Genomic DNA, 21,251 nt, shown 5'->3' on the forward strand with positions numbered 1-21,251 from the left:
TTGCTTCCCCTTTCCTGCCTGCCGCCCCTCAGCAAAAGCTGCAAGGGAAATAGTAGGTCTTGCATTAAAAGCTATGCAGCATGTCCTGAGTTTGGCACACTCTTGTTTTCTGCAAAAGTGCTTCTCATCTCCAAAGGTGTCGCTTGCTCCTGTGCAGCCCTGGAGAGCTGGCTGCTGTGAGGGACAGACCCCTCTTCCAGCCATGCCTCCACCATGATGGAACTGGGCTCTGATGCCCAACCTCAACCTGCCCTTCTGTAAAATGGGAGGAGTGATGCTGCTCCTTCTCTTGGGAGCTTTACTGACGGCAAACACTGGTGGTGATGGCAGGAGAAGGCTGTCTGGGAAGGGAGGTGGTCCAGGACCTCACATTTGTTGAGGGAAGGACGTGTAGACTGGAGCTGGATGATGTTGGCTCAGTGTTTTTTTCTCTGCTCAAGCACAGCTGTTTTGTCATGGGGGCTGGCTCTTTGCAAGGCTGTAACGGGCTCAGCATCAGTAGGATATTTTCCCCAGTTGCTGGCGAAAGAAGAAAAGCGTGCAGGACCGAGATACTGCGGCAGGGTAAATGACTACACAGCGTCTGTGTGAATGTGCAGGGAGCAAATCGAGGCTGCTCTTGGCTTGAATCTCCGCACGCAAGCACCTGCAGTGCATCTTTTGCTATCTGCCCCTGACTCATCCCTTTTGCTCTCCCTAGGCATGCTCTGAAAATGGACCCGAGTAATGCTGAGTTGGAGAGGGTCAGCAACAGCTCTGCCGAGAGCCTCAGCCCACCTTTCAGGAGCGTCCATGTCAGCTTCATGGCTGGCTCCTCCGACAGCCTCGACTCAGACACGCAAACCGGCAGCGATGGTGGTAAGCAAGCGTCGGGCGCAGGAGAGGCCGCATCAGGCCTGAGGAAGTGGTTACCCACATCCTGAGTCCTGCCGCTAGGGCAGCATCCACGGAGCAGGGGCCGCGAGGTTCCCACAAGCTACCCCTCACAGCAACCCTTCATCTGTCTGCGTCTTCCACCCTGCTGCTTCTTGGTGTCCTGGAGGTGCTGTCGATGGTGCCCTTGGGTGACTGAGCACTTGAACAGGTTGTCCAGAGAGGCTGTGAAGTCTCCATGCTTGGAAATATTTGAAAGCTGTCTGGACGTGGTCCTGGGCAACCTGCTCTAGGTGACCCTGCTTGATCGGGGAGGTTGGACTAGATGATCTCCAGAGGTCCCTTCCCACCTTAACCGTTCTGTGTTTCTGTGAGATGAATGTGGCAGTCAGGCCAGTACCATCGTTTTTCTCTTTTTCAATTGGCCAGCACCCAAACCATTCATCCCGTGGTTCTCCTATTGTTTGGATAAAACCTCCATCTGAAAGCAATTGTGCTCATCCTGCATACGCTTCATCCTGCACGTGCTTCAGATGTTGCACAGAGTAACAGGTAGCCTTGCCATAGGAAGTCCTCCACTGATTGGAGGAGTACCAGGAGGAGTCCTGTGCTAGAGGTGATCTCTCTGTCTCATTTTATTTGCAGCTGTTTCTTGAAGGGGAAATATCTGCCTTTGCTCCTTTAACTGAGATCTAAAAATATTTATTATGAAGTCACCTTTTTCAGAAGTGTGTAACTTAGACATGTACTAACAAGTTCAGCAGCTCAGCAAGCATTTCCTTTGCAAAAGCAGCCTCCGTGTAGTGGAAGTTCTGTCTCTCCAAGAGCAACAATTTGCAGCAATAAAATTAAGAGCAAGAGCTCTGGAAACTCCATTTTTTCCACTGATAACTTGGAGTTTGAAGGTGAGACCATGCCAGAAAATTATACAGGGTAGAAGAAGAACTTGCATATTTTAGGTCTTTATTTACTGGGCACAGGGGCAGATTGCTGTCAAAAATGTTATGGGACAAGAGGATTTCTCTGCCCTCACTGACAGAAGGAACTGTTTAAACTCAGCTCAGTTTTGAAACGAGTAACCCGCATGTGATTTTTCTTGCTGATGCAAGCAAGAAGCTATTCAGTTAGTCACTGAGTGAGCTTAGCTCAAATTAACTGGCTCTGCTGTTTGTTAAAACGTGAGGGGGGAATGCTTTAGCAGAAGGACTTTACGCTGGAGGCATGGAGCACTGTCAGGAAAGTTGTGAGAGGGTTTCGGTACATTATTTCAGTACATTGGGGCAGAGCCCAGCAGCACGTGAAAAAGGACTAAGAGCTGTTTGGCGTCTATGGGCTAAGCGCATGGATCGGGTGCCAAAGTTTACAGTGTAGACATTTGTTCCATGAGCAGCCCCCCAAATAAATCTGGCCCCTCAAAACAGGGACTCGGCTGTGCGTCCTGGCAGAGTTGCCTCTGTTGATTTGCTCTTAGGCTGTGTGCTGAAGGATTTCTCCTGTCTGCATCCTCTGGCAAAGCACCTTGGACTGGAAGTTGCAGTGCCCAACTATTGCTGCTTGGGGATTTTTCCAGTGTTTCTGCAGGGAGATCTGTCACGGAGGGCATCTTTCTTGTGGACCAGGCAGGGTATGATGCAGGCATTTGGGTTTTTGATAAAGCTTGGGGCATGCCTCTTTGTTGAGCCCTGGCCTCTACAGTTAACTGTGCAGCTGTAGAGCGGTTGATTGCTCCTCAGCTGAGTGTCCAATGCAGGCAGACACCCGGGGCAAGGGCCGTGGCAGGAATCGGGCAGCTTGGTGCCCACCAGCTGGCATGCGGGTGAAACAAGAGACATGTGCTGGCTGACAGCAGCCTCTGAAGAACTGTTTCTGAGCATGTTATGAAAGACGGGGTGCCGAAACTGCCTCCTATGGGAAGTTAAACTACCATGGAAGCTGAAATCACTGCTGCTGATTCCAGTTCCCAGGATGTTTCTCAACGCTGTCATTTGGGATGTGGTGGATTGTAGCGGGAGCATCCAGGAAGCCTTGGCGATGGAAGTGACACGTGAAAGTTGATGTTATTCTGCCAAGCCCCGGCAGGGATGAACAGGGATGGATCGAGCCGGCCCCCTCTCGGGTAGCTGGGAACTAGCAGATCTGCACCCACCCTGTCTTGGCTGTCTCAGGCAGCGAGCAGCTACCAGCTAAGGCTGGTCTGAACAGCTGTACAGCACGTGGCGACGCACAGACACAACAGCATGGGTCAGAGGCTCGTGGAGCCAAGCCCCTGTCTTGGGGGTGGTGGAGGAGAGGTGGGGAGTCACTGGGGTTGTGACTCAGAGGAGCGTCTGCTGTGCGCCAGCCTGAAACCACCCCGGGGGCTTTCCCACGGGCAAGCAAACAGCTACTGTGAGGGTGCACCTGCTGTCAGCTGAACCCATATTAGCAGCCTTGCTAGGGGAAAGGATCTGCTGTGAGTTTGAGGGCTTGCTACCAGTCTGAAAACGTCAGCTTTGGGACTAGACTTCAAAAAGAGAGCAATAGATCCCACTGCCAACTCAGCTTGCTCGGAGCAATACCCCACTGTGCATCGTCCAAGGCCTGCATTGGTGTGCAGGCATTAGCAGAGCTCGGGTTTATTGAAAGCCCCACCTGTCATTCAAGTGACGTAGAATATTCTCTGAAATAATTATGTTCGTTCTTTAAATTTCCCCTGCAGACCCCTCTGCTCCACATTTGTTATATCTCCATGACCTGAAATTATTGCTCTTTATTTCAATGTCAAATCATCTCCCCCCCCCCGCCCCTCTTCCATGACATGCCATGGTCTTTACCCGTCTCTAGTCTGGCCAAGGTAGGAAAGCAGCTGCTATGGATGCCTGAAAGGAGCCACACACCCAAATTTGTGTGCCAGTGGCATGTCGGGCTGCTTGCGGCTCAGCTACATTGCGGGGCCAGGCTGCCCTCTGAGCAGAGCAGTCCAAGAATCTGCTGGTGGAGGCCAGATTGGGGGGAACCGGCCAAATCCCCAGCCTTCGTCTAGGATTTGAACCTTGCCCAGTGTGAGGCAAAAAAAAAAAAAAAAAGTTCAATATCCTCCTTGGGCTGCTCCAGTCGCACTTGAGCCAGAGCTGCATGTAACGTGAGTCATGCTCCCCTTATCGCACCGTGCTGCTGAAACGCTGGGTGGCAGCTCCCAGACCCAGCGGGCTTATGTTTAAATGTTTGTTGTCGAATGAGTATCCCCCAGTGCTTCCTTCTCACCGCCTCACGGGTGATGTCATGGCTTAAATATTTACCCTCTCCTGGCTTTTTACTGTGCTTTTTACTACTGTGTATGCAGTTTGTAGGCAAGGTTTAGGGAGGGGGATTTTTTTAGGTGGCCGTTGTAGCCTGCCTTGAAGACCTGCTGTGTTAAATTGGATTAAATACCTAACGCTTTCAGTGCAATAGATTTTAACCGATGAGGCTCGCGCTTTGGATTTGGGTGTAATCTCCTTTGCTTCTTGCCTTCTGGGCAAGACAGGCCAAGGGGTTTTGCTCCACGGGGGCCTGGCAGAGATAACTTGTGGGGGCGATGGGGATGTGGTGAGGGGCCTGCACTCCCAGCTGGTGAGGACTGTCTGTTCCCCTGTTCATTGCCTGTTTTTCTATGTGTCATTGTCTCCTAGGGCATTCGTCGGAGCCAAATCACTCCCCGCCAGCAGCCGAGAGCCAAGCGTTTCCCCCCATCCCTTTTGCTGCTGACTCCTGTGAGGACGGTCCCCCCTCTGTCCCCAGCCACCCGCCTCCTCTGCCCCAGAAGAAGACGGTGAGCAGAACTGTGTCCTCCCCGGATGGCTTCTTCTGGGGACCGGCCTCTTTGGGCAGAGCGGCCAGCGCCACTAGCCCCAGGCTGAACATCAGCCACTCCGAGAGCAACGTCTGCCTCCGTGAGGAGTCTCCCTTTGGCTACCCGGCGTGCCTGGGGGGCCCCCCTGGTGCCTTCTCCTCCTGCGAATCATTGGAGAAAGGCTCGAAAGGAAATGGCTCCTGGGGCTCAGCTGCTAGCAAAAGCACGGGGACCTGCATCCCCAGCAGAAACCACCAGGCCCTTTCCTCCTCGCAGCTCAGCGTGTCCAGCCAGGTGTCTTCGGGCTCCAGCCTCCAGCTCCACAACCTCCTCAGCAATATTGACAGCAAGGAAGGGGTGTACGCCAAGCTGGGAGCTCTCTACGCCGAGTCCGTGCGCCGCCTGGTTGCCAAGTGCGAGGACTGCTTCATGCGGGAGCAGAAGAACGAGCTGCACTTCAACGAGAACAACTGGTCGCTCTTCAAGCTGACGTGCAACAAGCCCTGCTGTGATTCAGGGGACGCCATATATTACTGTGCCACCTGCTCCAAGGACCCCTCCACCACCTATGCCGTGAAGGTAAGCCTGCGCCTGGGAGGTGCCTGGGCTTATCCCCATCTGTAGTTGAGGATGAGGCAAAGAGCTACAGGGCCCAAGTCATGCTGGAGGTCCGCAGCAGAGCTGGGATTGAACCTCCAAGCTCCTTTTTCCTGCATCTAGCAAATGGATGGGAATGACAGTCAGTTGCAGACTGTGGGAAGCACCATCAGCATAGGATGGCCTGTTTTCTTGGTGCTTGTCCTTCTCATAATTGAAGTTTGGCAAGTGAAACCCCTGCCAAAATTACCTATGTTGCCCCACCCTTGCAAAAGATCACTTTGGAGAAGTAGTTTTCATTGTAGCAAATGTCAGTCAAATGCTTATGGCTGCAGAACAGTAGGATCTGCAACCCAACCATTTTCGCTAAAAATCTTTGTTCTCTAGAGAAATATTGTATTATAAACTTGGAGGCTTTCAGCTCTGACAACACAAGCTGATTTAAAGCTATTCAGAAGACAGGCTGTTTCCTTCTGCATGCTTCTTAAGTGGAAGGTCTGGCCTAGAAACCATGTGAGTGCTTCTATGATCTTGAAACTACAAGCCTTAAGATGGCTACAAGCCTCATGCAAGGCTGACTTAGAGGTGCTGTGTAAGGTCAGGTCTGAAATATTTTCCTATAACTAAAAAAAATTCATGTTTGAAATGGAAAATTTCGATGCACAAATTCAGCTCTCTTAAACCTAGAGAAGTAAGCTTATGCAACCTGTTTCGTGCACATCCCATGGATTCGGGGATCTTGACCTAGGTTATTGTGTGAACACAGAGCCTTTGATTTCTACTTTGACTTAACCCCAGGGGCACCTTGTTGCTGCTGATTCCTCAGGTTATTTTCAAAACCTAAAATAGTTGCCAAGAAAACACTGCCAGAGATGCACTAAGCAGGAATAAAAAGCCCTGCTGAATTGATTCCACCAGTGCAAACCCCAAGGGGATGTTTTAGTTAAGTGATAGCTTTAAAGATAGTTGATACTCTTAAGAAAGCACAGCCAAGCCAACAGGGGAGCTCTAAACAACCAGAGTAGTTAAGTGAGGGCTTGCCCCAGTACCCTTAGCCCAGCACTCAGAGCAGTAACTTTTTTGATGTGTTGGGCCTAAATCCACTGGAGCTTTCCTTCGAAAAGCACAGCAGAAGAGCGGTGTAAACTGGTGCGCTCCTTTGCAACACGTGCTTCCCCACGGCACACACAGACCTTTCCTCTTGCCTGCAGCGTTTGATGGGGTTCAGAAGCTCAGCTCTCACGGTGCAACAGATGAGTTACCGTTAAGGCAGAAACAGCCCTTTTTGTTGTCTAACAGGACTGTGGATGCGCACTTATTCTGTGCTCCTGGCGCGCTGCGGAGCACCATAACAAAGCCCAAACTAGTTTGCCAGGACTGTGCTGTGCCAGCATAAAGTGAAGCTGGACATGTGTTTATATGCATGCACGCACATCTCCTGCAAGGTTCCAGTGTGCCTTCTTTTTTGTAGCTGAAATAGAGAAAGGTTGGGAAACTTTACAGCTGGCTGATTTCTAGCTGCTCCTCCTGGCTGCTTGCACAGGTTTTATGACAGGAAAGAGGTCACAGATCTGTAGTTAAAAAAAGACTTTGAGAGCTCAAAAAGGGCAGAGGACTTGACTTGGGCCGAGGGGCCCGATGAGCAGCAGGAGCCAGAGCTCAGGCTGTATGCAGGCAGACGCAAACATACATAGAAAATGGCTAGAAAGAGGCAGGGTAATGTGAAGCAGCTGGAGCAATTGATTCAAGATATGCTCCGTGCCTCGGCCTCTCTCTCCACCCAAGATGCACCAGTCACCTACTTGGAGCTTGCTGCATGGTGGACACCTCAGGTGCGGTCAGCGTCGCAAAGAACAGCTGGCTGGGGAAGATCCTCCCCGCTCCATTCGGCTACTTGTATTCTGTTGGGGACTCCTCTTTCTCAGGAGTATTTCCTCTCTTCTTCCAAAGCCGTACACCTCCTCCCTTTGCAAGGAGGAATGAGCTGGCTTGTTCAGTAGAGGGCTGGAAGGCTGCTTCTGCCTTCAGGGACCTTCTGCGGCTCGCTGCAGCCCACTGCACTAATCCACAGTTTATCTAACTCCCTGGAAATTATCTTTCCGCAAAATAAACACGCAGCCACAGCAGGGCATTTTCGCTTAGCAAAGAGAGGACAATAGGGATTTGAAATGCCCCTTCCCCATGCTATTGTCTCATCTGAGCAAATCGCCTGCAAACAGATTGATTCAAACCACTGCTAGAGGAATACAAAGGCAGCCCATTTCTCCAGGTCTGCTCTATTCTTGTATTCGTTTTTAACTTGGAAGCAAAATTGATTTCTTGTCCGATCTTGCACGCATGCCAGTGGCGTGCTCCAGGGTTTGAAACCTTTTACGCTGAGTTTCAGCCCATTGCTGGTTCCTGTGGGTGAGATATAAATACATCTCTAAATTAAAAAAAAAAAAAGGCATATAATAGGAATGCCAGAAGGTCTGTAAGTTAATGGATATCTCTATAATAAACTTGGGTTTGGGTTTGTTCGATCTTTAATGCGGTCATAATGCTAAAACATAGAACAAAATGAAGATAAAGTCATGTGGGCTTAAGAGATACCAGACTGTAAATGCTTTTTTTTCCCCCCCGCCTTGTTTGAGTTTGCTGGACTCTCACGTATTTCTAAGCCCATTGTAAACTCCGACTTTTTCCCTAGTGTTTTCTTCACTGTGCCAGTCGAGTATAATTTGTGGCTGGCTTTCCTTAGCCATTGATCAGAGCTTTAAGAGTAATCACTGACACAAGCAAAAGGAGTGGTTGTAAAGGATATGAAAGTGGTTCCATGACTTAGGATCAGAGGAGGGTTTAGGTGGGAAGGGAGCTCTGCAGATCTCTGTCCACCCCCTGCTCCAAGTAGGGCCACCCTGACAGCCAGGTCAGGTCACTGGGCCTCATCCAGGCAAGCGTTGACCATCCCCAGGGATGCAGGCAGCACATCTTTAGCCACAGCCTTTGCTTTTTCCTCTGCAAAGTGTCTCCTGCGTCAGAGGGGGGATCTGACTGACATGCATCCTGCTTGTACTAACATCTTCCTTAGCACCTGCAGATGGGAACCCGTCCCTGAACTGTTGATCTTTGCCCTGTCTCTGTCACTGACGGGCTCTTCTTCGCTTTTGATCTCTTCACAGATTTGTAAAACTCAAGAGTCGAAGGTGGCTGCTTCGTACTGCAGCCCCATGGTGCCCGTCCACTTCAACATCCAGCAGGACTGTGGGCATTTTGTAGCCTCTGTCCCCTCCAGCATGCTGCTGGCCTCGGATGGGGGGAACAGTGTTCCTGTGGATGGCCTCCGTCCCTCCCGGCCTGCCAGTGAGCATGACTGCGTGGTGGTCATCACCCGGGAGGTGCCGAGCCAGACCACTGCCGACTTCGTGAGGGACTCGGTGGCGTTGCACCAAGCCAAGCCTGAGTTGTATGAACGCCGTGTTTGCTTCTTGCTCCTCCAGCTCTGCAATGGCCTGGAGCATCTCAAAGAGCATGGCATCATCCATCGCGACCTGTGCCTGGAGAATCTCCTACTTGTCCCGTGCAAGCCCCCCATGAGCTGTGTGAAAGCCAAAGATGACAAACGCTTACCCCGCCTCATCATCAGCAATTTTTTGAAAGCCAAGCAGAAGTCAGGAGCTGGAGACTCCAAACTGAAGAAGAGCCAGGCCCGGCTGGCTCCGGAGATTGTGTCGGCTTCTCAGTACAAGAAGTTTGATGAGTTTCAGACTGGCATTCTCATTTACGAGCTGCTGCACCAGCCCAACCCTTTCGAGGAGAAGGTGCACCTCAGAGAGCAGGAGTACAGCCCCGAGGATCTGCCTGCTCTGCCCAGCCTGTCCATCTACTCCCGGGGGCTCCAGCAGTTGGCCCACCTGCTGCTGGAAGCGGATCCCATCAAGCGCTTGAGGATCACCGAGGCCAAGCGGATGCTGCAGTGCCTACTCTGGGGGCCCCGGAAGGACCTCACTGAGCAGCCCCTCAACCACGAGGAAGCCCTCCGCCAGGCACTGCAGAACTGGGTTGACATGAAGCGTGCCCTGCTGATGATGAAGTTTGCTGAGAGGGCCGTGGATGCGGAGCGGAGCGTTGAACTGGAGGACTGGCTGTGCTGCCAGTATTTAGCATCCACCGAGCCCACCTCTCTCTTGCACACACTAAAACTGCTGCAGCTGCTCTGACCTTGGACGTGTCTCAGAGGCGGCCAAGGGTTCCTGGTTTCCTCACGGCTAAAGGTACAGAGCCCTTTGTATGTGAAAAGCATGAATGTCAGCTGTGAATGTGCATTTAGCTCCTGCCCTGCACTCCAATCTACATCAGACATGTTTGCTACCTTGAGCACTGTCAATTGTGAGCAGGCGAAACTGGGAACCTACCCCATTTTGGGGGGACTTTTTTTTTTTTTTGGTATGGTAAGTCTGTGGACTAATAAACTCCTGCCTCTGTGTGTGTGTGTTTCTAATGGGCACAATATACTTGAGATGATTTCTGCACTTGTGGAACATATCTTTGTTCTCCTGCCCACCCCAAAAGCATCAGAGTCTCTTTGCCTGGAAACAAGGTCCACTCACAAGGGTGGGCAGCAGAGGTGAGCAGAGTTGTCCCAGCTCTCCTGGGGAAGAAGAGCAACTGGTGTAATGCTCCTTTGCAAGGTAGGACAGGGAGGAGCTTTCGCGTTCATATGTCTTTGCTTTTAGCATCTGTTTTGTGTCTCCCTTTAGAAACAAAAATCACCGCTTGTTTGTGTGTCTAACCTGTCCTTTCTGCTGTGGGTAGTTCAATATCCTCTACCTGTTACATACTCTGGATGCTAATACAGCATCATCATCCTGTGCAGTGTTGCAGCCCTGCAGGCCGTTGATCGTGAAAGGGTGAGAGAGAGCTGGGATGGGGCTGTTCACAGGGATGAGGCTGCGTGCTGGGAATTACCCCTTGTAAAGTTAATGAAATGGAAAAATCCCCAATTTGCATCCAAAGCCCCGGAGAGAAAGTTGGGGCCAGACTGTTTTGCTTTCCCATCCCTCCTGCTCCTTCCTTTTACCTGGTTATTCACCTGTCCTTTGTGTCTGGCATTTAACCCCTCTATTGAGAGGTTAGCTGGCATGTGGGAGGTCAGGGCCATTGGTCTCTGATCTGGGAGGCCCTCATTGCTGCTGGTGGTTGAATTAGAAATGCAAAGGGTGTGGTGCAGACGTGCTCTTCCAGCAGAAGGGATGTGATGGCAGCGTGCTGGAAGAGGGAGAAGCGGCCTGACTCCCTCTATCTAGATGTATGGGAGCCGCCTGGCTTGGCAGAGCTGCCACTCAGAAAAACTGTTTTTTTCGGAAGGGTGTTGGGCTGCTTTTGCCCTCTTCCACCCCAACATGAGGCAAAGCAGAGCTGTCTTGCCCCTGGGCCCAGTTCTGCTGCCTGTGGAAAAGGGGCAGGATTGGGGCATCTTGAGTGAGCCCAGCAGCAGGCAGCTTCACTCAGGCTCAGCTACCCGCTTCTAGCTCAAAATGGGGAGCAATGCATAAGTACTCTCCTCCAGCCTTGGTTCATCTCCAGAACCAGTGTGATTTCTTGGAGGAATTTTAAATCCCCATTTTTTTTGACACTGTGTGTGAATCTTTTCCAGGCTTCTCACCTGGATCTTTATCTGTTTGGCTGCGATTGCTGCTGATGGGAGGGAACAGTACCTTGGCTGGGCACCCATTTGTGATGGATTTTTCCCCCCAATCCCCATGGGGAGGAAACCTTGCACGTCCCTGCCTGCTGAAGGAATGCAGGATGGCTCCAACTGTGATCGGCAGAGATTTTTTTTTTTATACACTGGCTTTCTTGCATCTGACTCCTGTGTCCGCTACCCTCCAACATAGGCATGACTCAGGAGCCTCCTGGCTCATGAATGCTGCTCCGTGGACCATCCTGGACACGTTGCTGTTGAAAGCCTGGCCCTGGCCTGCTGCATGTGGTCTTACATGGACTCTGGGAGTGATTAAACAGCTGGAAAACCTGCCTGAAGGAGCCCAGCATGTTTTGCATAGATAAGACGAAGAAATGACTGGATTTGTAAGCATGGATGTGAGGGACAGGTTGGAGGCAGTTCTGCAGGACAGCACTGAAGGTTGCAGAGAGAGATGGGACCATGACAAATACAAACTTAATGCCAGCTGGGCTGGCCACAGGGAGATAGTTTATTTGAGGCAAGTGGCTTGCAAGGCTTGGGCTGGGCACTCAGCAGGACCTAAGAACTGGCCAAATGTCCAGCTGGCCCACATAAATAACACGTTTGGATCTATTTTGCATGCTAAGTTTCAGCTTACTGACAACCACTGGCCCTGATGCAGATATTGTCTCGAGGCCTGCACTGTGTGGGATGTTAATGTGATCATAACACTTTCTCTTGATTTGGGGCATTTGAAATGGGCTCTGGTGTTGGTCTGGGTACCCTGCAGCAGCATGCCCCATAGAATATGGGCTGGCAATAATGTTTTAGCATTTTCAGTTATATTATCTTGAGATGTGGTGGGTGGCTTCTTCTCTCATATAAACAGAAACTCTTAGCTCCATGCTTCCCGTTACCTTCCTCTGCGGCATCCCATGTCTCCCTTCCAACCCAAACAGTCCTGGGCCTGTGCTTGAAGTGGAGAAGGGCATTAGGGTTTCCTCTGTGCCACTGTTGTGGGGCAAGAGGCCCCCAAGACCTGGCTCAATGTCACACCCACCCTTGAGGGCTCTGATGGCTCCCTTCCCTCTTGTCCACGCTGTCCTCAGCATGCCCGGGCAAGCTGGGCCCTCCCTAGGCAGTAGCTCTGCTGTGCCTAGCTGGCATCCTTGCCTCCCATGGCCAGGATCTTCTGCAAGGATGGTGGAGGGGACAGAGCATCCTAGTCCTCAGTAAAGCAGAGCAGCACAGCTAATCTGTGCCCTGGGGACCTGGCATATCGCCCACCCTGGGGGATTGCAGGAGAGCTCTAATTGGGGCCATAGCTTGGGGTCTACATGCCGCAGAGAGGGTGCCAAGGGGCAATTGCAGCCTGAACATCACAGACCTTTCTATCTCGCTGGTACTACTGAGTGGGGAAGGAGCTGCTTCTTGTCTCATGCTGCCCCCAGACAGACTGCCAGCCCCTTTCCCTGTGCCCAGGCTCCTGGTGGCCTTTGCATGCAAGAAAGCTGGCAGGCCATGGCTCGCTGCACCCACCTCCCATCCCCATGGAAGTCAGGTCCCCAGGAGCTGGACGCAGTTGTTGACTGGTGCATTTATAGCACAGATGAGTTTTGTGAGGGAGTGTTGCGTGCTTGCTTACCTGGGGTGAGGCTGAGGCCTAAAGCCCCAAGACAAATACAGGGTAGTCAGTGCTGTTGGGAGCTCTTCTGCTGAGCAGTCCCACGACCTCTCCTGCCCTGCTTCAGAGCATCCCTCGAAGCTGGGGGGATATTGCAGGAGCTATGAGCTGCTGTTATACGAGGCTGCTTGACAGGTAGTCCTCTTCCCTTGTGTGCTCATGTGTGTGGGGACTTTCCCCAGCTTGCAGCACAAGGTAGCTGAGGATGTGGTCAGTTCTGCTTCGGTTTCTTGATGAGCAGCAGCAGCAATGCGAGGCTGTAAGAGAGGGGAAGGATGCTGTTGGAGGAAGTCCAGAGCAGATGGAGTTCGGAGAAGCTCTCGGTCTCTACGGCCACCAGGATATAGGCGATGATGAGCTGGGTGAAGAGCCAGGTTGCCCCATAGTAGAGGAGCTTTGCACCACGAGAGACAGCCTGGGCACGGAGGAAGGGATGGATGCGGTAGTCAGCCTCCACCATGATGGCCCAGCATAGGAAACCAAACACCTGCCCGGGCTGGAGGCCGTGCCACCAGGCAGAGAAGGCAAAGGTGGCGAGGAGTGGCTGGGCAGGGCAACGCTGGAAGATGAGTCTCCTCAGCCAGCGGGATGTGCTCTTGTTCCAGGTCCGCGCAAAGACAGCCACGCGGTTGGTGGTCTCCAGCATCCACAGGTCGCTGCCTGAAAGATCGCCCTGGCCTGCCTCCGGCCCGAAGCCTGCTGCCTCGAGGAGGGCCTCATCCAGCATCCAGTGTGAATAGTAGGCCAGCTTGAAGAGCAAGGCTTGTGTCCACATGCTATGCACACAACTCAGACCAGCGCAGCCCTGCATGGTGGCCAACTGACCCTCCAGTCCTGCGCGCAGCACCTGCAGAGCCAGTGCACAGAGGCATCTCCGGCCAGCAGCCCCCAGCGGGCAGTGGGAAGTGCCCGAGAACTCGATCTGGGCCTGAAACCTCCTAAAGGAGCACAGGGGACCTCCTAGGAGGGCTGGGAAAAAAAGCAAGTAGCTACAGAGAGGCAGTGCTCGCTGCAAAAGCCCCTGGCTGGGCTGGAGTGTCACGGTCCCTTCATGAACATCCAGGGCCAGAGATGTAACTTTCTGGGTCAGCAGCATGATGGCAGAGAGGATGACAGCTGACCTACAAGGAAAGTACCCAGGAGCTGCTGTGAGTCTTTTGAAGGGAGCATTAGAGGCACAGCAGCAAGGTTGTGCATGGAAGACGTGCTTCCCACATCCCAGCGTGCACAGATGGTGTGGTGAGGGGAGGCCAGCTGCTGGGGAACAGCAAGCTCACTTGGCTCAGGAGCTCTCTGCCCTCCTGAAATGCCCTGGAGGGCTCCAAGCTCTCTGAGGGGGAGCAGGAGGGAGGCAGAGCTGGAGGGGTTACCTGATGTCTTGTGGGTCCAGCTCCTGGCTCCTCAGGCCCAGATGGCAGAGCGTCTGCCAGGACATCTGGAGGCTGAAGACCCAGGTGTGGACACGTGCTGGGCTGACGGAGAGTAGGACGAGCACGGAGCCGGCTGTGGGGATGAAGAGCAGCAAGGCATAGCTGCCCATGGCTGTGCTGGCAAGGAGGCATCCTCCAGCAAGCAGGGAGACATACCTGGAAGGGAAGGGATGCCTTTTGGCTGGCTGTTAGGAGAAAAGAGACTTGAAACTCCTGCTCCGGTATTGATGGTGGGGCTTCACCCGGGTCCAAGAGCCTCCCTGGTACCCCTGTAGTTCGTCCCTTAGCATCCCATGGGGCCGTTGTGGCTGCAAGTGGCAATGGGGGGGACCAGGACCCGTGTTGCTGGCGCTGCTCCCTGTCTTAGCCATGCCCGAAGCAGTCCCCATTCTCTGCCTTGCTCTGTTGCCCATGTGCCCTCCTGATACACTGCTAAACCCCTCTCTGATAACACAGGAGTGTCAGACAAGGCTGTTTTGGCCTTAACGACCCCAAACTGGCCCCACCATAGAGAGGGAATGAGGAACAGCTCACATCTGAGACATTACAAATGCCTGTACCCGTGTCAGTCAGGACTCGATATCCGTCCTGCTGCACCTCTGGCTGGGAGAGCTCAGCTCAGCTGCAGGGGCAATGACCACATACCGGGCAGTTGGAGAGAGGTGCCCCGAAGCACTGAGGTGGTGGAGGAGAGCAGCGAAGGGGAAAGCTGCCAGCTGGTATGAGGCCATGGGGCAAAGGACAAGCAGGTTTGCCCAGTGCATCGAGCCACTTGCTTCTTTGATGTCCTCTGATGCCTGGAGAAAGGATGAGCCACGAGCTGCTCTGGCTTCTCTTTATATGTGGCAGGACCATACCACAAACTGCAAAAAAAAAAAAAAAAAAAAAAGAGAGCAGGGCCAAAGAAACAGAGGTATCTGCAGGAAGTGGAGCACAGTGTTTGCATTCGTCAGTGCTGACTCCTTGAAGCACCTCTGCCCCAAGGTTTGTGTGCAGGTGGAAAAAATTCAGGCTTGGTGTTTGCTCTGCCAGGTGCTTGAGCCCTTGCCCTGGAGTGAGAGTGAGCTACCAAGATAAGATCCTCTTTGGGTTGCCACGTGCATCAGGCTGGGATGTATTTCAGAGCAAATCCCCAGTCACATCCAGGGATTTATCAGGCTTGGTCCTTCCTCTCAGCTCAGACTGTCAGCCTTTTCTCCCAGCTCTTGCCCCACTTGTCATGGGGTGGCAGTGGAGACCTCCTGGTATTTACACCCCTGCTCACAGAGAGGAGAAGACAGGCCCTGCTGCTCCGCAATGGGGCCCCAGTACTCAGACCAGGCCACAGAGCCTTTTCATTTACCAAAAATAGTTCTATTCTTCCCAAACAGTTTTTCTTCAAGAAAATAAAGAAACACAAAAAAATGGAATCACCGAGCTGTGTGTCACGGTAGAAATTAGTTGTTGCTGATAAACTCTTTAAACCACACATTCATTCAAAAATACGCAGTCTGGAAAGGCAAAAGCTCTTCTTTGTGACCAGATGTAAAAAGTGATTTGAAGACTGATCTCTGGAGTGAGTTACTATTGCTCCCCTATTGTCAGCCATAGTATTTCATGCTAAACAGGCCGAAAGCCCAAGAAAATCAGCCTGCAAGACTTCACTCTTTCTTTTTTTCGTGAGATGTAGTTAGAAAAACCCCAAAATTCAAAAGAAATGGAAACATGGCTTTTTTTTTTAAACTTGATTGATATCTGCTTTATTTTAGGCATACAAAAAGGTAAGTTCAGTGTCATTGCAAAGAAAAATACTATGAAATTTCCTCCTGGAGGAAAAAATAACATGCTGGAGGGGTAGGATAAATAAGGTTTTCCCCTTCCTGACATGAATGCTTCAAAATATTTAGTCTTTTGATCTGATATTTCTGACATTTCTGTCTGACATTTCTGAACATTTCTACTCTTTAACAGTTTATTAAAACCAGTAAGTTTTTCACAAGATTAAGTGACTCTGTTTTAATACATTTGGACTGGTGGAAATTCCAGTATTTGTGCAGTTACTTTATTTTCATTTAAAGCTGAACACCCGCAAGACTGTCTCAAATATGCAAGAAAACTGCTCCACCTAGAGAGCAAAGGATTCAATTTTGCGAATTCTTCACTTAAAGTTGGAAGATGAGTTGGGGCATCCTGAGCTGTTTCTGAATTGCTCTGTTGCCTTGGCTAACCCTGGGTTCACATGTTATCTCTGGACATGGTCAGCATGGAGCATTTTTAAGATGTGATGTAAAATGTTGGTTACGCCTTTGATTTCTGAATCCCTTGGAGTTTCACCTACACCGCTGGCATCTGTGGGACCAAAAAAACCCCATGGAAAAAAATGAGTTGCAGCAAATGCTACAGAGAAACTGGCTCTTCGTTTTGCCATATTTGTGCAGAGTGTATTTTAAGAACAGGTTGTTAGGTGTCTGCAGTGTGTATGTGATGACACTGGAGAGAAGCTTCTTCCATGCCAGTTTTGGCATGCGTGGCATGCAGCAGCAGCCTGGTTTCACAGGATTCATCCTGCCAGATCCCTGGAGGCCAGCACTGACTTTGCTGAGCAAATATTTTTCAAGACCTTTGCAGTATCTATTTAAGCAATTCACTACTATGGTTCTGCAAAAATGCCCTTGCTTTTCAGGAAGCAGACATGACTTTCCCCAGTAGCACTGGAAACCTTGTGACACGCTGCGCAGTCCTCTCATTTTATGCCATCAGATGCGAGGCCGTGGAAACGTGGTCTTGTGGTGTGTGTATGAGCCACAGGGAAGCATGAGAGAGAGTTTTAATGGCTTTATTTCTAGGTACTACACAAGAAACAGCCCTGTTCCTTTCTGAAGGATGAATTGCTTGATAATACAGCAGGCGAGAAGAGCGAAATGAGCATTGTCAAGGCAAATGGTGGGCACAAATTTGGAACAGATGCGACTCAGATGTGGTACAGCCTTGGACTAGTACCTGGAGGCTTTCTAGTTGCTTCCTTGGTGGAATATAGTACTGTTCTGGGAACAGTTTTGCTTGCCTATTGTAAGGTAGCTTGTACTGATTTGCTGCAGGATGCATTCAAAGTGAAGGATGTAAATCAAAAGCAAAACAAAGGTATTTTAAAGAAAAAGTCAGACTGCTAGGGTTTGTCTTTTCTCTAGAGGAAAAGTACATCAATAGGAAGGAAGGAAGCAAGAAAGCAAGAAAGCAAGCCCATTAATATAGGGTCTAGGATGCTTGGACCGAGCTCCTGTCTCAGACTTTCTCTGTGACCTTGGGAAAGCCACTCAGTTTATCTGGTGTTTCGTATCTACCAACAGGATGATATTTTCTGCCTCCCTGTGGTATTATAAGGTAGAATCTATTAGAAACCTTGGGACTTACATTCAGCTGTGATAAACAGGACATGAAAGTACCTAAAAAAAAAAAAGGAATTAATTAACAAATAAACATAGTGGTTTATTAAAACACAAAAATGTAAAAAAAAAATCCTTCCTTTGCTCGCAAGTGCCAGCCCCTCACTAACTTTGTGCTATACTTGTTGCCATAACTGATTTGCTGCCTGCTGGCTGTAAATGGCCCAATGCTTTTTTTGGCGATGGCCTTTTTTCCCCCTTGGATAAAAGGCTGGTTGTTTCATGCCAGTAGTTTAAGTCGTGGAGGTCTGAGAAGGCCATCTGTGCCCTATGGTAAGGTAGCTTTGAGCTAAGTCCCACTGGCTAGTGAATCCTGTTGACCTCCAGGGACACCTAGTCAATGGAACATCAACAGGGACTTGGGTGAAAGTTAGGGAAATGAGATAAAATTTGAAAGCTTGGCTTTGGTTTGAGTAAAGCCCATCTGCCTGAATGGCCGGCCTCATTGAACGGCCCGTCTCACCGAACAAACAGCCTGGCCTTAATGCTGAGCTGGGCTTGACTGCTAAGCAATAGCCCCACATCTTCTGCAAGTGGAAATGGAGGGCGGGTTGATCCAGAGTCCCAGCTAGTGATGAGGGATCTGTTGACAGGTGGTCTTCTGCATGAAGGTAGGCTGAAACTGTGAATGTGGTGTTTCCTGGGCCTTATATAAGTAGACTGCGAAGTGGTGCCTAATTTTTGCCTTGAAAATTTCTCCCTTCAGATCTATCATGTTCCCTGGTGAGGTGTGCTTGAACACAGAAGAGAAAAAAAACAAGGTCTGCTCATGAAACAGAGGCCCAGGTGGAGGTGGTGATCCTAGGTGTATTTGGCGCAATGAGAAGGACCTTGGGGATCCCTGTGGAATAATGGTGCAGCACTGCAATGGAAGATGATCTCCTCCAAGAAACTTAGCCCAGGAGTTTGATTCTGGAAAACTAACCAGGCAAGTGGAAGGCTGTTTCATGGAGCAGAGCTGCTGAAGTCTCCACTGGGGCAGACAGTGTTGGCATTGTGTTTGTAGTATACATCATATCTGCAGTATGCATTCTGCTTGCATTCTTGGCAACTTTTTTCACTTTGGACTGTGACACAGCCTTTCTGATCATTTTTTAGTGTGAAAGCACCCTGTGATTTTCAGTTTATTTTGAGGTGTGCTTGCTTTCCCGTTTCACAACAGGAATCACAGTGTTGACTCATAAGCATAGATTTGGAGAATGAAGGCCTGGAAAACAAATAACCTTTCAACTCAGCAACCAAAGCGAACTAAGAGATGTTCTGCATGGAATTCAGGTCCTTTCAGTCCAAATCCCTCTGCTGCACATTTTGTGTGAGCATTGCTGTTTCTGCCTCTTGCTGCTGGGAACACAACAAGTGCAATCTGGGCAGTGGGAAATGCTCGTCTCTTTCTTCTTGTTGGAGTGCATGGTTCCAAACAAGCTTGTGTTTACGCGCCCATCAAAATGCACTGAATGCATTTACATTGACGTCTGCAGGAAGCATCACCAAAAAAGTCCCTTCATCCTCTTATTCAAGCAGAATAGCTTGTGAAACAGTGCAGGCATCTGATCCGCTTGCTGCGAACAACATAGGGACACACACAAACCTAAGCAAGACTCCAAGGACATTCCATTTAGTTTCAAACTAACCATAATGCTGAAGTTCAAAGTCATGGTCATGAGTACTAAGCAAGTCTGGTAGCTCATGCGAGATGTTTCTCTCTGTTCCTGTTCAGTACAGGGATGGCTTCAGTCTCTGAGTTTTCTGGGAATGCAATAAGCATGGTGGTGCCTTCTACAAGTACATCAGTCCAGTGTTGCTGCAGATTTTGTACAGTGTAGTGGACGACTAACTGGGCTTCAGTGCCAGATGGCTGCAAAGCATTTAAAAGAAAACTTTGAAAAATAGTGTGGTAAGATAGATGGAAAGTCTGGTTCTGTTTTTATGCACTTTTTTACTGGGACATATCCTTTGTAGTTTCCATTTCCTTTTTTTTTTTTTCTCTTTCTCTCAACTCTTGCATTGCCCAGATGTCACCCAGAAATTTATAGCACTTGAACTGCTTCCCACAGGACAAAACTTGTTTGAAACTTTCAGTCAAACTGCTATCTTCGGTTAGCCATTTGCCACCAGCAATTTTCTGCAGCTTTTTCTTTTTTAGCATTTTGCTGCCACCTTTCAAATATATATGACAAATGGCACCGGGAATAATGTCCACAACAAAAAACAACAGTTAAAAGAGTTACTCAGCCATCCAGCTTTCTGGCTCGCTGCTTGCTTAAATGACATGAATGCAGGTGTGTGCAAAGCACTGATTCAACTCTCGCTAGACAGAAAAGGCATTTCAAAGAAAAAAGCTATTCCTGGCATGTCAGATGATTATGGGCAGCAGTATTAAGGTGCTGCCACTTGCTTCAGGGGAAGTGACTGACTTGTGCAGAGTAACCAGGGTCCAGTTTGCCTGCTCTGGGGGCGCTCACTGTGAATGACACAGGCTGCTGGGAGCCTGAAAGCCCCTGCCACTTTTTCCAGGACATCTCCTGTCTCTGTTTTTTTTTTTGTTTTTTTTTTTGTTAAGGGGGCTGTTTTTCTGTTGCCTCTGCTCTGGAATTAAAGGGCAAGACAAAATTGTGAAGTTGTTGCATATTGCAGACAAAATGTTGCATTTGCTGCAAGCTGGTCCCCTTGATCTGAGGGCTTCTCCCATTTAGTGTGTGCTCTTTCCAGCAACAACTTCTGTAGCGCCTCTTGAGCATGTCCAGGTATTGGTTACTGGGTACCCAGCACTGCTTGAATAGTTTGAGGGGTGCACTGGCACTTTCTACCCAGATGGGACCCCCTTCATCTTGAGATGTAAAACCTCACACAGTTCCTTTGACTTCAAGAATACTGGATAAATCAATGCTTGGCTCAAATCCAGAGGGATATCTTTGGAGTCATGTAAGTTCATCCCATTTACCACGGGACTGGGAGCTGATAAAGTGTTAGGAGATGCCATAAAATGCATATGTACATGTTTTCTTCCTGAGCAGTGTAAGGAAGACAAGTGGCTTGAAAGAAAAAAGATGTGAAGTTTGTTGCTTTTGGCTATACTATCAATTACTTGTTCATGAGGCTTTCAGGTTGTTTTAGAAGGTGAAACTATGGAGGCTTGCAAATTCAATCTGCTGAATGTACCTGGAGGCGAGGAGAAGAAGCTGAAGACAACTAGATCTGAAGCCTGACAAAAGCTAAAAATATTTGCTAGACCTAGCTCTGTTTGTACCATCAAGTCCATATTAACGAGCAGGTCTATTTGGTTAACATCTGCATGGCTATGGAGCAGTGAGAACACTTTGTGGATGATGAATGTGCTTTGCAATTCGCTTGTGCAGTGGTGTTCATTTTGTGAGGATGAAATAAAATGACTTATCAACAAATATGTGGGATGACAGTCCGTGATAGTTGGTATGCTTTTGATGTGACAAAAGATGTGGTGTATGTGTTGCTCAGTAAAAGTATATTTGTGAGATGCGTCACGGGGACCCACTTCCTGAAGAAACAATTCCAGCTCGGAGCAGCACTGACTATTTGGTGGTGCTGTGCTGCCCTCAGGTGGGATGTTTCAGAACTATCCCAATTCTCGGCGTCAGCCTTCGCTAAATTAGCGCTTCTACACTGACGTGGATGTGCGCCGAGCCTCATGCTCTCGGCCTCACGTTCCTCAAGCGGAGGTGGAAGCCCTGGACTGCTTGGAGGCCTTTTTCCAAAGCGGCAGGAAGGTAACGGTGGCCCTTTCTGCCGGGCC

The 21,251-nt window shown here is 50.0% G+C and overlaps 2 protein-coding genes across 7 annotated transcripts in view; one reads left to right on the top strand and one right to left on the bottom strand.

Annotated features, from left to right (window-relative positions):
• The window catches only part of PRAG1 (PEAK1 related, kinase-activating pseudokinase 1), a 35,306-nt gene extending 14,423 nt beyond the window's left edge, over positions 1-20,883 (top strand). For 3 of the 6 annotated variants that reach the window (XM_064510212.1, XM_064510213.1, XM_026110389.2), the window contains 3 exons: positions 701-858; positions 4,524-5,263; positions 8,443-9,761. In XM_064510212.1, the coding sequence (XP_064366282.1) occupies positions 701-858; positions 4,524-5,263; positions 8,443-9,480 (1,936 nt within the window). In that variant the 3' untranslated portion in view covers positions 9,481-9,761. Of the gene's footprint in view, positions 1-700; positions 859-4,523; positions 5,264-8,442; positions 9,762-10,916; positions 11,580-13,235; positions 16,041-18,188 lie in introns of those variants that run through there. The other 3 variants (XR_010388790.1, XR_010388791.1, XR_010388789.1) reach the window with 3 other exon arrangements.
• On the bottom strand, positions 12,842-14,824 carry MBOAT4 (membrane bound O-acyltransferase domain containing 4). Its single transcript, XM_026110390.2, has 3 exons — positions 14,706-14,824; positions 14,001-14,216; positions 12,842-13,751 (listed from the first exon to the last, which is right to left on the bottom strand). Exons 1-3 carry the CDS (start codon positions 14,822-14,824, stop codon positions 12,842-12,844), a joined length of 1,245 nt encoding a protein of 414 aa, XP_025966175.2.
• Positions 20,884-21,251: the final 368 nt, after the last annotated feature.

This window comes from Dromaius novaehollandiae, chromosome 4 (genome assembly GCF_036370855.1).
Source record: "Dromaius novaehollandiae isolate bDroNov1 chromosome 4, bDroNov1.hap1, whole genome shotgun sequence".
Classification (NCBI taxonomy): domain Eukaryota; kingdom Metazoa; phylum Chordata; class Aves; order Casuariiformes; family Dromaiidae; genus Dromaius; species Dromaius novaehollandiae.